The sequence below is a fragment of the Oncorhynchus nerka genome, linkage group LG20 (genome assembly GCF_034236695.1).
Source record: "Oncorhynchus nerka isolate Pitt River linkage group LG20, Oner_Uvic_2.0, whole genome shotgun sequence".
Classification (NCBI taxonomy): Eukaryota; Metazoa; Chordata; class Actinopteri; order Salmoniformes; family Salmonidae; genus Oncorhynchus; species Oncorhynchus nerka.
The window spans coordinates 15,247,508-15,261,295 of record NC_088415.1 but is presented as its reverse complement, the minus strand read 5'-3'; the positions used below and the strand labels follow the sequence as shown (position 1 = coordinate 15,261,295).

At 44.0% G+C, this 13,788-nt stretch overlaps 1 protein-coding gene across 2 annotated transcripts in view; it reads right to left on the bottom strand.

Annotated features, from left to right (window-relative positions):
• Nucleotides 1-10,896, bottom strand: part of LOC115125444 (cytochrome P450 3A27-like) — a 36,037-nt gene extending 25,141 nt beyond the window's left edge. The window contains exons 1-13 of one of the 2 annotated variants that reach the window (XM_065005259.1): nt 10,475-10,896; nt 8,169-8,262; nt 7,993-8,037; nt 7,854-7,861; nt 7,322-7,421; nt 7,128-7,241; nt 6,383-6,471; nt 6,140-6,288; nt 5,752-5,879; nt 3,860-3,938; nt 2,478-2,638; nt 2,103-2,329; nt 42-204 (exon numbers count right to left, since the gene is read on the bottom strand). In XM_065005259.1, the coding sequence (XP_064861331.1) occupies nt 42-204; nt 2,103-2,329; nt 2,478-2,638; nt 3,860-3,938; nt 5,752-5,879; nt 6,140-6,288; nt 6,383-6,471; nt 7,128-7,241; nt 7,322-7,421; nt 7,854-7,861; nt 7,993-8,037; nt 8,169-8,262; nt 10,475-10,545 (1,428 nt within the window). In that variant the 5' untranslated portion in view covers nt 10,546-10,896. Of the gene's footprint in view, nt 1-41; nt 205-2,102; nt 2,330-2,477; nt 2,639-3,859; nt 3,939-5,751; nt 5,880-6,139; nt 6,289-6,382; nt 6,472-7,127; nt 7,242-7,321; nt 7,441-7,853; nt 7,862-7,992; nt 8,038-8,168; nt 8,263-10,474 lie in introns of those variants that run through there. The other variant, XM_065005258.1, reaches the window with a different exon arrangement.
• Between the last annotated feature and the right edge of the window lie 2,892 nt (nt 10,897-13,788).

Here is a 13,788-nt window from a genome sequence, read left to right as displayed (position 1 = left end):
AAGCACACCAAAAATCCCATTGAGACGATCAGTAATCTCACTTCTGTCTCCTTGCAGGTGACAAAACTGAAGCTCTGGAGGATCTCCACTGTCACCAGCTTAATGGTCTGGAGGGCGAATCTCATGCCGATACAGTTCCTGGGCCCCATCCCAAACGGAAGGAAGGTGTAGGGATCAATGTTCTCTCTGTTCTGCTTACTGAACCTGAGGACAGAGGAGTGTTCAGATCAACGTAGCATTCAGCACTGTGTCCAACACTAGAGTAGTGTTCAGCAATGCTACAGAATATTTAATTAGAGTAGCGTTCAGCAATGCTACAGAATATTTAATTAGAGTAGTGTTCAGCAATGCTACAGAATATTTAATTAGAGTAGCGTTCAGCAATGCTACAGAATATTTAACTAGAGTAGTGTTCAGCAATGCTACAGAATATTTAACTAGAGTAGTGTTCAGCAATGCTACAGAATATTTAACTAGAGTAGCGTTCAGCAATGCTACAGAATATTTTACTAGAGTAGTGTTCAGCAATGCTACAGAATATTTAACTAGAGTAGTGTTCAGCAATGCTACCGAATATTTAACTAGATTAGTGTTCAGCAATGCTACAGAATATTTAACTAGAGTAGCGTTCAGCAATGCTATAGAATATTTAACTAGAGTAGTGGTCAGTAACTCTACATACTATAACTAGAGTAGTGTTCAGCAATGCTACAGAATATTTAACTAGAGTAGTGGTCAGTAACTCTATAGACTCTATAACTAGTAGTGGTCAGTAACTCTACAGAGAGTAACAAGAAGTGGTCAGTAACTCTACAGACTCTATAACTAGAGTAGTGGTCAGTAACTCCACAGACTCTATAACTAGTAGTGGTCAGTAACTCTACAGAGAGTAACAAGAAGTGGTCAGTAACTCTAGACACTATAACGAGAGTACTGGTCAGTGGTCAGCAACTCTACAGACTATAACTAGAGTAGTGGTCAGTAACTACAGTCTCTATAAATAGAGTAGTGGTCAGTAACTACAGTCTCTATAACTAGAGTAGTGGTCAGTAACTCTACAGACTCTATAACTAGTAGTGGTCAGTAACTCTATAGACTATAACTAGTAGTGGTCAGTGACTGTACAGACTCTATAACTAGTAGTGGTCAATAACTCTACAGACTATAACTAGAGTGGTGGTCAGTAACTCTACAGACTCTATAACTAGATTAGTGGTCAGTAACTCTACAGACTCTATAACTAGTAGTGGTCAGTAACTCTACAGACTCTATAACTATAGTAGTGGTCAGTAACTCTACAGACTCTATAACTAGTAGTGGTCAGTAACTCTACAGACTATAAATAGTAGTGGTCAGTAACTCCACAGTCTCTATAATTGGTAGTGTTCAGTAACTGTGTAGTAGGACTCAGTAGAGGAGACTATTTGTTCTTTACTATGGTAGAGTACAGTATGATAGAGTAGAGCCAAGAGTTTGGGTCGTTCCACATTAAACAACAGACCATGACTTTTTGGTTCTTTATGAAATTGAATACATTACTTTTTCAAAATATAATACACAAAAAAGTCATTTGGAGGAAGGATGTTTGGTACATGGTTTATTTTGTTTTTTTAACCATTTTTTCTCCCCAATTTCATTGTATTCAATTGGTAGTTACAGTCTTGTCTCATTTCTGCAACTCCCCTACGGACTCAGGAGAGACGAAGGTCGAGAGCCACGCGTCCTCCAAAACACAACCCAACCAAGCCACACTGCTTCCTGACACAATGCACATTCAACCCGGAAGCCAGCCGCACCAATGTGTCGGAGGAAACACCGTACACCTGGCGACCTGGTCAGCTTGCACTGTGCACGGCCTGCCACAGGAGTCGCTAGTGCGTATTGAGACAAGGATATCTTTGCCGGCCAAACCCTCCCTAACCCGGACGACGCTGGGTCAATTGTGAGCCACCCAATGGGACAGAGATTCTGCGACACAGAATCTCTAGCACTGTGATGCAGTGCCTTAGACCACTGCGCCATCATGGTCTGTTTTTTGTTCCAGTTTTGTGCGAAACGACCAAGTCGTAAAGCAGAGACGAGTGTTACTGTATGTCCCGTACCTCTCTGGTCGAAAGACTTCAGGTTTGGGCCAGTGTGTTGGGTGGTGGTGAAGGACCATGATTGGGATCATGACAACAGTTCCCTTGGGGATGGGCACACCATTAACCTCCACGGTCGCCTTGGCAACCCTCTCTAGCCGGCTGATGATGGGATACACCCGCAAGGTCTCGTTGATGACCATGTCCAGATACTCCATCTGCATCAGCCCTTCATAGGTGGGCGGAGCCTGCAGGGAGACAGGCACAACTTCACTACCCTTCATGGGAAATACTTGAGTGACCTTTGGCCATCGAGATCCTATTTAATTACTAGAGGGGCTACGTCATAAATCCTCAAAGTTCCAGAATGGGGTGAAAATAGCAGCTTGAGGTCACCTTGTCGGGGAAGATCTGGTCGATCTCATCCTGCAGGGCAGCCTGGACGTCAGGGTTTGTTGCCAGGTTATAGGATAGGAAACCCAGTGTGCTGCTGCTGGTCTCATAGCCCCCAAAGATGTATGTCAACGCCTGGGACAGGATCTCATGGTCCGTCAGCCCTGGAACACAACCACAACACAATCGCTCAGCCCTGCTGAAAACCAAACATCTAGACCAGCATACATTTCAAGCTGGTCTATGCTGTTCCATGCTGGGTTCTGCTTGTCTATTCTGGTCAAACAGGTCTGACCAGCATTGTCTAATGGGTTCTGCTGGCTGACAAACATTGTCTAGCTGGTTATGCTGGCAGACCAGCATGATCTAGCTGGTCAAACTGGTCTGACCAGCATGGTCTAGTTGGTTATGCTGGCATCCCATCCTTCATTGTGTTTTCGCTGGGGACCGGTCTTTGTTGTGGTTTTGCTGGTGATCAGCATTTGCTGTGTTTTTTGCTGGTGTCCAGTATTCGCTGTGTGTTGGACACTAGTGACCAGCATCAAGTCACATTATACATAAGTGATGTTTAAATCCTATTGGAATTTCATCCGAAGTGGATTCCCACAATCTCTATTCAGATTCCATCTAAACTGGACCTACCATTTCAGTAATGGGTGCAATAAATCCAACTAACAGATTGGATTAGTTTAGAAAAATGTATGTTATTTATCTTTGTGTAGCATAAGATTAATTAATGAATTAATTAATTCATGAATCAATCAACACTTTCATACCACACACCCCAGCAGCCCCTGCAAGGCGGGGGGCTTACAGGGTCTTTTATCTCTGCCGCGTGTAGAATAGCAGGAAATTAGCTATGGCAATGCTAAATTCTATAAACTTCATTGCAAAATGTGTAGAACAGCATGGGATTGGCTATAAAACGCCACATTTGACTTGTGCTCCAGATACTCAACAAGTCTAGAGAAGGACAGTTTTATTGCTTCTTTTATTGCTTTTATTGCTTCTTTAATCAGGACAACTGAGCTGTTGCAAAAGGGTTTTCTAATGATAAATTAGCCCTTCAAAGTTATAAACTTGGATTATCTAACACAACGTGCCATTGGAACACAGGAGTGATGGTTGCCGATGATGGGCCTCTGTACGCCTACGTAGATATTCCATTAAAAATCCAGCTACAATAGTAATTTACAACATTAACAATGTCTACACTTTATTTATGATCAATTTGAGGTTATTTTAATGGACAAAAACAAGGACATTTCTAAGTGACCCCAAACTTTTGAATGGTAGAATAATATGAAACGCTCTGAAATTAGGTTGTACAGAATGAACCACAAAATGACCGTTGTCACCCCTGTCCATGATTTTGAGTTACTTACCTTTGTGTGCAGCCTCCTTGGACCTGTGGTCCTGTGGGATCTGAGAGTCCACCATCAGCTGCATTAAGTCCACTCTGGTCTGAAGGGCCAAACCAAACACCACACCTATCAGTAATCATGATGCCACTTCAGTGGGGTTGAGGATAAGGTTTGGGGTTTATGCCTAGTACTGACTGGGGTATGGTTGGGGTGGAAATTAAATGAAATCAAATTGTATTTGTCACATAGACTTTGCCATGAAATTGTTGCTTATGAGCCCGTCCCAATGATAGAGTTAAATATAATTAAGTTAGTTAGTTAGTTTATTTATAGTTGAATAAATATAAAAATAGCAACACGAGTAATAAAATACACAAGAATGAAGCTATATACAGGGACAACCCATACCATATCAAGTGCAGGGGTACGAGATAGTAAGGTAGGTACTGTATGTATATAAAGGCAGGCAGGGCTCTAAGCTGACCTTTTTTCCACGGAGCTTGTGTGCGCCTAAGTTGAAAATCTAGGCGTACACAATGAAATTTAGGAACACAAATGAAAAATATTTCTGATATTAAAGCTAGAATCCTTAATTTTTGCCATGGGTGCTGGTGCTCCTAAATACAAAATTCCAGGTTGCACAGCTAAATATTTAGGAGCATATGTGAGTAAAATGGTTGCACTGTAGAGCCCATGCAGTTTGAAGTGACTAGACATCAGGATAGGTTAGGTTTAGGGTAGGTGGTTAGGTTTAGGGTAAGGTAGGTGGTTAGGTTTAGGGTAGGTCGTTAGGTTAGGGTAGGTGGTTAGGTTTAGGGTAAGGTAGGTGGTTAGGTTTAGGGTAGGTGGTTAGGTTTAGGGTAGGGGGTTATGGTTAAGGGTAGGTGGTTAGGTTTAGGGCAGGTGGTTATGGTTAAGGGTAGGTGGTTAGGTTTAGGGTAGGTGGTTATGGTTAAGGGTAGGTGGTTAGGTTTAGGGTAGGTGGTTAGGTTTAGGGTAGGTGGTTAGGTTTAGGGTAGGTGGTTATGGTTAAGGGTAGGTGGTTAGGTTTAGGGTAGGTGGTTAGGTTTAGGGTAGGTGGTTATGGTTAAGGGTAGGTGGTTAGGTTTAGGGTAGGTGGTTATAGTTAAGGGTAGGTAGTTAGGTTAAGGGTAGGTGGTTAGGTTTAGGGTAGGTGGTTAGGTTTAGGGTAGGTGGTTAGGTTAAGGGTAGGTGGTTAGGTTTAGGGTAGGTGGTTATGGTTAAGGGTAGGTGGTTATGGTTAAGGGTAGGTGGTTAGGTTTAGGGTAGGTGGTTATGGTTAAGGGTAGGTGGTTAGGTTTAGGGTAGGTGGTTAGGTTAAGGGTAGGTGGTTAGGTTAAGGGTAGGTGGTTAGGTTTAGGGTAGGTAGTTAGGTTTAGGGTAGGTGGTTATGGTTAAGTGTAGGTGGTTAGGTTAAGGGTAGGTGGTTAGGTTTAGGGTAGGTGGTTATGTTTAGGGTAGGTGGTTATGGTTAAGGGTAGGTGGTTAGGTTAAGGGTAGGTGGTTAGGTTAAGGGTAGGTGGTTATGGTTAAGGGTAGGTGGTTAGGTTAAGGGTAGGTGGTTAGGTTTAGGGTAGGTGGTTAGGTTAGGGTAGGTGGTTATGGTTAAGTGTAGGTGGTTAGGTTAAGGGTAGGTGGTTAGGTTTAGGGTATGTGGTTAGGTTTAGGGTAGGTGGTTATGGTTAAGGGTAGGTGGTTAGGTTTAGGGTAGGTGGTTAGGTTAAGGGTAGGTGGTTAGGTTAAGGGTAGGTGGTTAGGTTTAGGGTAGGTGGTTAGGTTTAGGGTAGGTGGTTATGGTTAAGGGTAGGTGGTTAGGTTTAGGGTAGGTGGTTAGGTTAAGGGTAGGTGGTTAGGTTTAGGGTAGGTGGTTATGGTTAAGGGTTGTAGCTCACATTGTGTACATTCTTGCTCCTCTCTGCTTTGATCTTCCTCAGGAAGGAATAGAAGAATTTCATAGCACCAGCAGGTAGGAAAGAGACATTACACATTTCCAGGAGAGGACGCATAAACGGGAACAACACTGGAGTGAGAGAAGGAGAGAAGTAACAGAAGAGGAGGAGACAGGAGAGAAGATCATTGAAATGAAGAAACAAGAAGAGATGAGGAATTAATAAAAGAAAAGAGTGGCAATTTACACTGTACATGGAAATGAAAAATACATTGCTTAATTAACAAGGCTACATCAGAGAGATACAGGGACTACAAAGGCACGTCATTCCTCTTTGACTACATCAGAGAGATACAGGGACTACACTATGTTCACACACGTGCACAGCTTACCTACTAAGATTAGGAGAGGATTTAACAGGTTGAATTTCAGTAGTTTCTTTACGTTGACGACTAAGGGATCGTTGGGTTGGTTGATAGAATCAATGTCAACACTGAACGCGCTACTTGCCACCACGTCCATACTGTAGGCCCCAAAGATTCTGGGAAACACACACACACAATAAAATGCATGAGAAAAGATGTAATGTTACTGCCTCGTTCGCGCATTTAACAAACAGCATTACCCATACTCACTCTTTAACTTCCAGGACCTCATCCGTGTCTACCTTCTTCTGCAGAAACTTCACCAGGTTTCTGGAGTGTTGAGTCATTATCATGAACATCTGTCAAAAAATAAGATACATATAGTCTTGCTACACTAGACATATTCTCACATTTGTTTTGCATCCTGGATTCTGAAGCTCATCTTTTCTCAGGGCTGGATATAGGGAGCCCAGGTCAACAGCTTTCTCAATGATGCTGGATGGATACTCCACTAGACGTACTCTATAGAGGCTGGATGTATACTCCACTAGACGTACTCTATAGAGGATGGATGTATACTCCACTAGACGTACTCTATAGAGGCTGGATGTATACTCCACTAGACGTACTCTGTAGAGGCTGGATGTATACTCCACTAGACGTACTCTGTAGAGGCTGGATGTATACTCCACTAGACGTACTCTGTAGAGGCTGGATGTATACTCCACTAGACGTACTCTGTAGAGGCTGGATGTATACTCCACTAGACGTACTCTATAGAGGCTGGATGTATACTCCACTAGACGTACTCTATAGAGGCTGGATGTATACTCCACTAGACGTACTCTATAGAGGCTGGATGTATACTCCACTAGACGTACTCTATAGAGGCTGGATGTATACTCCACTAGACGTACTCTATAGAGGCTGGATGTATACTCCACTAGACGTACTCTAGAGAGGCTCCACAACCCCTGAGTGCTGTGTGTGTACATTCATGTACGTGTGTCTTTACATCTTTGAGTCGTCCACTGGTGAAGGAGGGAGACAGAGTGCTGCGGATTCTCTTCCACTCATCGTCTTCTACGGTTGTTACAGCGTCGTGGAGCTCCCCGTTCAACCCAAAGTCCTGACCACACACACGTTCGAGAGGTTAGGATCAGGACTGAAGGTTAGAGAGGTTAGGGTTGTTTGGGTATTTCTGCTTACCCGTCTGTTGGTAAACACAGAGTAACATTCCTTCACCAGGATGGTTTTGATCATGGCTGTGTCCATCACACCCATTATGGGCAGTCTGCCATCAAATAACCTAAAAGAATGACAAAATACTAAAATAACTACTAAATACTAAGAATGATTAAAAGAGCCAGAATTACAAATAATTCACCAGAGCATTGAAAACATAGTTCCCCTATACTTGTACAAACGCACCCCCCTACACACACCTATCCCCCACACACACTCTACCCCCCCACACACACACCTATCCCCCACACACACTCTACCCCCACTAACACCTATCCCCCACACACTCTCTACCCCCCACACGCACACCTATCCCCCACACACACTCTACCCCCCACACACACCTACTCCCCCACACACACCTATCCCCCCCACACACCTATCCCCGCACACACACCTACCCCCCACACACACAACTACCCCCCCACACACTCTACCCCCCACACACCTACCTCCCCCACACACACCTACCCCCCACACACACCTCTACCCCCACCCAAACACCTACCCCCACACACACACCAACCCCCCGCACACACCAGCCCCCACACACAAACACCTACCCCACACACAAACACCTACCCCACACACACACACCTACCCCCACACACCTACCCCCCACCCCCTACCCCCACATCGCCGTACTTCTGGTAACAGGCATTGTCAAATATGAAGAGACCCTGTGAAAGAAGGGAGGAGATCAGCTTGAGTCCTCATGGTCCTCATGTCACACTATATGGACACCCAGTGAGTTCGAGCAACACACTACACAAAAGCAGAAGTAGTAGTATTAATGTAATAGTAACCTCACCCTTTTGTACTCTAAAAACGTCCCTATGAAGGGGAGAGGTTTAGGTCCCTGGATGCCGAGTTTCTTGAAGAATCCATAAGGTGCATACCCATACCTTATTATAGGGTTAGAGAGAAATATTCAGTGAGGGGAACGACCCAATTGTTTCCAACGTGAAGTCTCAGTCGCCCTTTTGAAGACCAGGAACCGTCTTTTTAGTGTGTCGCCATCCTGCTTCATGGAGGAGTTTTTGGAAACATCGTATGCAGTTTGAGCCACTCAAGGGAAGTGAAGTTGCAGGCTAGCTCAGTGCTGTCCCTTCATTGAGTATCTCTTGTTGATGGCCGACAGGGGTACTGCAGGCTGCCAGCAGCCACTATATTATCCTTACGTGTGTGATTTCAGCAAAAAGGCCCCGGGGGGTGTTGTATATGGATAATATACCACAGCTAAGGGCTGTTCTTATGCACGACGCAACGCAGAGTGCTAGGACACGGCCCTTAGGCGTGGTATATTGGCCATACATCCCAAACCCCAGAGTTGCCTTATTGCTATTATAAAGTGGTTACCAACGTAATTAGAGCAGTAAAAATAAATGCTTTGTCATACCCATGGTATGCGGTCTGATATACCATGGCTTTCAGCCAATCAGCATTCAGGGCTCGAACCACACAGTTTATAATAAAAAATAATTGGTTAAAGGACATAAATCTGAAATAGAAGCAAGTATTCGTACCATGATTGTGTTCGGAATTGTTTTTACATCCATGAATATTGACCATTAAGATTGACTACAATGGGAGATGCTACCTTCTGAAAACATTGCCTGCAGTACCCCGGTCGGCCTCAATGAGAGAGAGAGCAGTCGTTCTCATTTAGTTAATGTAATAATAGATTATACAGTAATATTTCAAATCACAGTAGTTAAAGTATAGATAATACACTCAAGATACAACATAAAACACAACATACATTACTTGAGATACTTGTTGGCTATGTAATGTTTACATATAATGTATTTAGCTGTATAGTTTACTGCCTATAGGCTTACGCTGTAACAGAACATGTTACTACTGTGTGATGTTCTCAACTTAAAATGTACTACGTGTAACAATTCAACAAAAAACTGTATCTTGTTGTGAAAAAAAAGAGATTTGCTGGCCCCAGCCAATTTGACCACAAGAGATTTGCTGGCCCCAACCAATTTGACAACAAGAGATTTGCTGGCCCCAGTCAATTTGACCACAAGAGATTTGCTGGCCCCAACCAATTTGACAACAAGAGATTTGCTGGCCCCAGTCAATTTGAAAACAAGAGATTTGCTGGCCCCAACCAATTTGACAACAAGAGATTTGCTGGCCCCAGTCAATTTGAAAACAAGAGATTTGCTGGCCCCAACCAATTTGACAACAAGAGATTTGCAATCAATTTGAAAACAAGAGATTTGCTGGCCCCAACCAATTTGACAACAAGAGATTTGCTGGCCCCAGTCAATTTGAAAACAAGAGATTTGCTGGCCCCAACCAATTTGACAACAAGAGATTTGCTGGCCCCAGCCAATTTGACCACAAGAGATTTGCTGGCCCCAGTCAATTTGACCACAAGAGATTTGCTGGCCCCAACCATTTGACAACAAGAGATTTGCTGGCCCCAGTCAATTTGACCACAAGAGAGTTGCTGGCCCCAACCAATTTGACAACAAGAGATTTGCTGTCCCCAGTCAATTTGAAAACAAGAGATTTGCTGGCCCCAACCAATTTGACAACAAGAGATTTGCTGGCCCCAGTCAATTTGAAAACAAGAGATTTGCTGGCCCCAGTCAATTTGACCACAAGAGATTTGACCCCAACAAGAGATTTTGCTGTCCCCAGTCAATTTGAAAACAAGAGATTTGCTGGCCCCAACCAATTTGACAACAAGAGATTTGCTGGCCCCAGTCAATTTGAAAACAAGAGATTTGCTGGCCCCAGTCAATTTGACCACAAGAGATTTGCTGGCCCCAGTCAATTTGAAAACAAGAGATTTGCTGGCCCCAGTGAATTTGACAACAAGAGATTTGCTGGCCCCAGTCAATTTGAAAACAAGAGATTTGCTGGCCCCAGTCAATTTGACCACAAGAGACAGTCTGTCTTTCTTTGAACAATAAGAAGGCTTCACCATTAGAATAAAATTGTGTGTGGGCCAAATAACATTTTTGGGAAAAAATTATGTGAAACACTATCATTCCATTATTACTGTAGATATATTAAGGGCATTTTGTCCTTTTCTCAACAGCAGGTTAGTACAGAAAGCATGATTGTTAACCTTTTCTAATAAAAGGTACTTACCACATGAAGATAGCAAATAGTATCGCTACCAGAGTCCATGTCTCTGTAGAGAACGAAGGAAAGTACCACATCGTGTCTCCGCTCTGTTGCGCTTTTGACTCTGACCGTAGGCTCTGACCGACCTGTAATTCTCTCTTCTTCTTCTGTAATATTATGGCGGTCCACAAAGGAATGGTGTAATTATTTTACTTCCACCTTTTTAAAGGGCTATTCGGTAGTTTGAGGGTTAACGGGCGACTCTTTGCAGAGAGAGAGAGAGAGAGAATAGAGATAGATAGAGGACTCATATTTATATATGTGCCATTATAGCTTCTATGACACTGTGGGCAGCACCATTGAGGCTACAACATGTAGAAATCCCCACCAGATGAGTACTTTGACTACATTAAAATGGCAAAGGCATGGTGGAAGCCCTCAACGGTGCTACCCATGCTAAAACGCCTTTTGGTCATTATAGGCCTCTGTCATTCTCTATTGGGGAGGGCAAGGGGCGGGCAGAAGTAAAACAAATGACACAGGAATGTAAATGATTGACACAGGAATGTAAATGATTGACACAGGAATGTAAATGAAGTCATAGATAGTTCTCTCTGCTACTGCACGGCAAGCGGAACCGGAGCACCAAGTCTAGGTCCAAAAGGCTCCTTAACAGCTTCGACCCCAAAGCTATAAGACACCTGAACAAGTAATGAGTAATACCCAGACTATCTACATTGACCCTCCACCCCTTTGTTTTTACACTGCTGCAACTCACCCCAACCTACATGTAAAAACTACCTCGACTAACCTGTACCCCTGCACATTGACTCGGTACCGGTACCCCCTGCATATAGCCTCGTTATTGTTCTGTAATTTTATTGTCTTACTCCACTTTTTTTTTACTTTAGTTTTTTTAGTAAATATTTATATTTCTTGAACTGCATTGTTGTTTAAGGCCTTGTAAGAAAGCATTTCACTGTTGTATTCTGCGCATGTGACAAATAATATTTGATTTTGATTTGAGCAATAACAAGACACAAACAACTAGCTGAAACGAGCTACCTACGATTCCCTCATCACAAGAAACCACCTTTACCCCAGCCCTGGTGTGTATTCACAAGAAACCAGCTTTACCCCAGTCCTGGTGTGTATTCACAAGAAACCAGCTTTACCCCAGTCCTGGTGTGTATTCACAAGAAACCAGCTTTACCCCAGCCCTGGTGTGTATTCACAAGAAACCAGCTTTACCCCAGCCCTGGTGTGTATTCACAAGAAACCAGCTTTACCCCAGCCCTGGTGTGTATTCACAAGAAACCACCTTTACCCCAGTCCTGGTGTGTATTCACAAGAAACCAGCTTTACCCCAGCCCTGGTGTGTATTCACAAGAAACCACCTTTACCCCAGTCCTGGTGTGTATTCATAAGAAACCACCTTTACCCCAGTCCTGGTGTGTATTCACAAGAAACCACCTTTACCCCAGTCCTGGTGTGTATTCACAAGAAACCACCTTTAACCCAGTCCTGGTGTGTATTCACAAGAAACCACCTTTACCCCAGTCCTGGTGTGTATTCACAAGAAACCACCTTTACCCCAGTCCTGAGGTGTATTCACCTGAAACCACCTTTACCCCAGCCCTGGTGTGTATTCACAAGAAACCACCTTTACCCCATTCCTGGTGTGTATTCACAAGAAACCACCTTTACGCCAGTCCTGGTGTGTATTCACAAGAAACCACCTTTACCCCAGTCCTGGTGTGTATTCACAAGAAACCACATTTACCCCAGTCCTGGTGTGTATTTACAAGAAACCACCTTTACCCCAGTCCTGGTGTGTATTCACAAGAAACCACCTTTAACCCAGTCCTGGTGTGTATTCACAAGAAACCACCTTTAACCCAGTCCTGGTGTGTATTCACAAGAAACCACCTTTACCCCAGTCCTGAGGTGTATTCACAAGAAACCACCTTTACCCCAGTCCTGGTGTGTATTCACAAGAAACCACCTTTACCCCAGTCCTGGTGTGTATTCACAAGAAACCACCTTTACCCCAGTCCTGAGGTGTATTCACAAGAAACCACCTTTACCCCAGTCCTGAGGTGTATTCACAAGAAACCACCTTTACCCCAGTCCTGGTGTGTATTCACAAGAAAGCACCTTTAACCCAGTCCTGGTGTATATTCACAAGAAACCACCTTTACCCCAGTCCTGGCGTGTATTCACAAGAAACCACCTTTACCCCAGTCCTGGTGTGTATTCACAAGAAACCACCTTTAACCCAGTCCTGGTGTGTATTCACAAGAAACCACCTTTACCCCAGTCCTTGGGTGTATTCACAAGAAACCATCTTTACCCCAGTCCTGGTGTGTTTTCACAAGAAACCACCTTTACCCCAGTCCTGAGGTGTATTCACAAGAAACCACCTTTACCCCAGCCCTGGTGTGTATTCACAAGAAACCACCTTCACCCCAGTCCTGGTGTGTATTCACAAGAAACCACCTTTACGCCAGTCCTGGTGTGTATTCACAAGAAACCACCTTTACCCCAGTCCTGGTGTGTATTCACAAGAAACCACCTTTACCCCAGTCCTGAGGTGTATTCACAAGAAACCACCTTTACCCCAGTCCTGGTGTGTATTCACAAGAAACCACCTTTACCCCAGTCCTGGTGTGTATTCACAAGAAACCACCTTTACCCCAGTCCTGAGGTGTATTCACAAGAAACCACCTTTACCCCAGTCCTGAGGTGTATTCACAAGAAACCACCTTTACCCCAGTCCTGGTGTGTATTCACAAGAAAGCACCTTTAACCCAGTCCTGGTGTATATTCACAAGAAACCACCTTTACCCCAGTCCTGGCGTGTATTCACAAGAAACCACCTTTACCCCAGTCCTGGTGTGTATTCACAAGAAACCACCTTTAACCCAGTCCTGGTGTGTATTCACAAGAAACCACCTTTACCCCAGTCCTTGGGTGTATTCACAAGAAACCACCTTTACCCCAGTCCTGGTGTGTTTTCACAAGAAACCACCTTTACCCCAGTCCTGAGGTGTATTCACAAGAAACCACCTTTACCCCAGCCCTGGTGTGTATTCACAAGAAACCACCTTCACCCCAGTCCTGGTGTGTATTCACAAGAAACCACCTTTACGCCAGTCCTGGTGTGTATTCACAAGAAACCACCTTTACCCCAGTCCTGGTGTGTATTCACAAGAAACCACCTTTACCCCAGTCCTGGGTGTATTCACAAGAAACCACCTTTAACCCAGTCCTGGTGTGTATTCACAAGAAACCACCTTTACCCCAGTCCTGGGTGTATTCACAAGAAACCACCTTTA